At 41.4% G+C, this 2,714-nt stretch overlaps 1 protein-coding gene across 3 annotated transcripts in view; it reads right to left on the bottom strand.

Moving 5' to 3' along the window:
- The window catches only part of CCNT2 (cyclin T2), a 45,131-nt gene extending 42,423 nt beyond the window's left edge, over positions 1-2,708 (bottom strand). For all 3 annotated transcript variants that reach the window (XR_002774486.1, XM_003794374.3, XM_012807963.2), the window contains exons 1-2: positions 2,530-2,708; positions 1,646-1,727 (exon numbers count right to left, since the gene is read on the bottom strand). Coding sequence is in view for 2 of the 3 variants with exons in the window: in XM_003794374.3 (XP_003794422.1) it covers positions 1,646-1,727; positions 2,530-2,687 (240 nt within the window). In the remaining variant the exon portion in view is untranslated. The remainder of the gene's footprint in view (positions 1-1,645; positions 1,728-2,529) is intronic.
- Between the last annotated feature and the right edge of the window lie 6 nt (positions 2,709-2,714).

Here is a 2,714-nt window from a genome sequence, read left to right as displayed (position 1 = left end):
GCCTCCCAAGTAGCTGGGACCACAGGCACCCGCCACAACGCCTGGCCATTTTTTGGTTGCAGCCATTGTTGTTTGGCGGGTCCAGGCTGGATTCGAACTCGCCACCCCAGGTGCATGTGGCTGGCGCCCCAGCCGCCTGAGCCACAGGCGCCAAGCCAAGAGACTTGTTTTAAAAGCACACCAACCACCCCAGAAAGACAAATTATTAAAGAGTCCCCTCTGTCCAAAGTGAAGACTTCTGGTGAGAAAATTTACTAGAATTACAAAAGTAAGCCCAATTCAGCAAATGGGACATATGCAGCCATATAAAGAATTTCCAGAACTATTTTTGACTTGTAATTTCTACCAGCATTATCCAGGGCTACGTAAGGAAAGCCACATTTATATTAGTATTCACTACTACACTACTGCCTTTGGAGAAAGTTCAAACAAAAATTTAATACCCTTAATTTAAATGTTATCACCAATGGCTTCCTTTCTCTTCCACAACTCTATATCGTGCACGTAAGTGTTACGCCCAAGAAATAACTAGCAAACTAGAAACAGAGCAAGAATGACATAAATTTAAAACAGGACAAGTAGAAACAAGAGGAAATGTAAAAGATGAAAATAAATATTAAAATATAAATAAGTCTGATAAACAAATAAAAAAATCAGACTTATAACTAGACGAGGTTGAAGTAGGAATCAATATATATCATGAAGCTTTCTTTTCCTTCCTCTTTGAAAACATTATTTTAAGAACCTTTTCTAAAACTTTTCTTACAAATAAGGTCCTAATGACTAACTATAAACAGCAGGAAAGTCTTCTGTGGTCCATTTCCTATAAACACTTTTCAGATTAACACTCTAAACACAACAGTGATAAAGCAATATGAAATGTTCTTTAACAAATGGAACAAAAAAGTATGCACATTACCTTGACTGTATAAATCGTGTCTTTCATAACTCAAAAATTTCAACAAAATGCCATTATTCTATTTGTCAATATTTATGGGATACGGACCTTTTGAGTGTAAATTTTACACCAAAACTAATAAATAGTCCTGAGAGTATATTTGAAGCAAGAGTTGACATCTGAATCACCAAATATTTAAGGAGACAACTAATGCTAATATATGATAAACAGAAATGTCTGACATCTTAAATGACTGGGTTAACAAATAAAATACTTCTGTTGAACAGCTGGATCTTTAAAAGGAATGTCACAATTAAACTAATTCCAGTTCACAATAATCTGAAACAATTAGTCGAACACAATTAAGATCTACCATACCATGACTAGGCTTGTCCCAATTACACTGTACACTGCAACTGAAATTATTCAAATATTAAGTATAAAATTTAAAAGAAGAAAACCGATGTAATAACCGTGAAAGGAAAAAAATGTTGTTTAACTCTATCTTTTAGCTTAAAAACCCTGGCAGGGCCTAAGTAAACAGTGCCTTGTAGTTAATTCATTGTAAATATAAAAAACACAAAAACCCCACATTTGAAGCAAAACAATTTATCACCTAATTTATCTTTACTGTTAATGAAGAACACTAAATTGAGCAATGCAATCAATGACCAAATATCTTTTTATGCTTATCGATTTATTTTAAAAATTGGTGGCAGTAAAAACAGACAATAAAATAGTACTTACATTTCTATTGAATTTGGTGAAAGAATGGTGCATATAAAATCTATGCATATAAACAATCGCAGTGTTTATTGTAAGCTGAGAGCTGGAAAGTAATATTTAGGAAATATCTTAGAAAAACAAGATCTCCATTTCCAAAACAATTTTGTTGGAAAATCCCCGGTTCTTTGCCAATGGCTCTTACTCAGAACCAACCAAACCAAAACTTGAAAATAAATTAAAATAAATGACTGCGGGAAGGGGGGGGGGAGAATAGGCTCCGCGCCAAATATGCAAGAATAACTGCTGAGCGCTTCATTCTAATACTGCTATTGAGAGCCCTGGAACTAAGGATTAATGGCTACAACTGACTAAACTCAAAACCAAACAGTTAAAACGCGCGCGCGCGCACGCCCATACAAAACCACGCCAAGAACATAAAGACCTCCAGTGCGCTCCCACGGCACAAGAGAACCGCCATCGAGCCGGCGAGAAGCGCTGGGAAAGGCTGCAGAGACCACTTAAGCCTTTCGGTATCTCTAACCTTCTTAACTCTCCACCCGTCCTGGAACAGAGAGAAGTCCAAAGAAATACCCCCTTTTCTACAATAATCTTAAGATTCCCCTCTCGTCTGGGCGGCACTCCCATCCCCCGCCACCACCACGCGCTGCCCCAAACAGATTACACAACGCAACCTCCTGGCTCGCATTCCCGGGCTCTTCTACTCTTCTCCTCCCCTCCGCTGGCCCCTCGCGGCCGCCCAAGCCCGAGCCTTCCTCCTCTTACGGCGCGGCCAAGGTTCAGCAAAAGCCAAGGTGGCGGCGCCATTTTCGCAGGGCACCAGGCCGGGAGACCAGGCGAGGGAGACCGGGCGTGAGCGCCGGAGAACCAAGAACAGGAAAGGATACACATTGAGACGCTGTCCCATTTCCTGGATGAGGTTGGCCGCCTGCTGGCGGTACGAGAGCTCTTTGTCCGCCTCCACTCCGCAGCGGCGGCTCGGCGTGTTCTCCAGCTGTTCCCGAGTAAAGAACCAGCGAGAAGAAGATCCACGGCCCGACGCCATGACACTTCCTCCTCCGCCCGCTCCCTC

This window comes from Otolemur garnettii, unplaced genomic scaffold (assembly GCF_000181295.1).
Source record: "Otolemur garnettii isolate 467f Iridium unplaced genomic scaffold, OtoGar3 scaffold00080, whole genome shotgun sequence".
Classification (NCBI taxonomy): Eukaryota; Metazoa; Chordata; class Mammalia; order Primates; family Galagidae; genus Otolemur; species Otolemur garnettii.
Note: the sequence above shows the minus strand (reverse complement) of the source record. Positions and strands in the feature narration are given on the sequence as shown.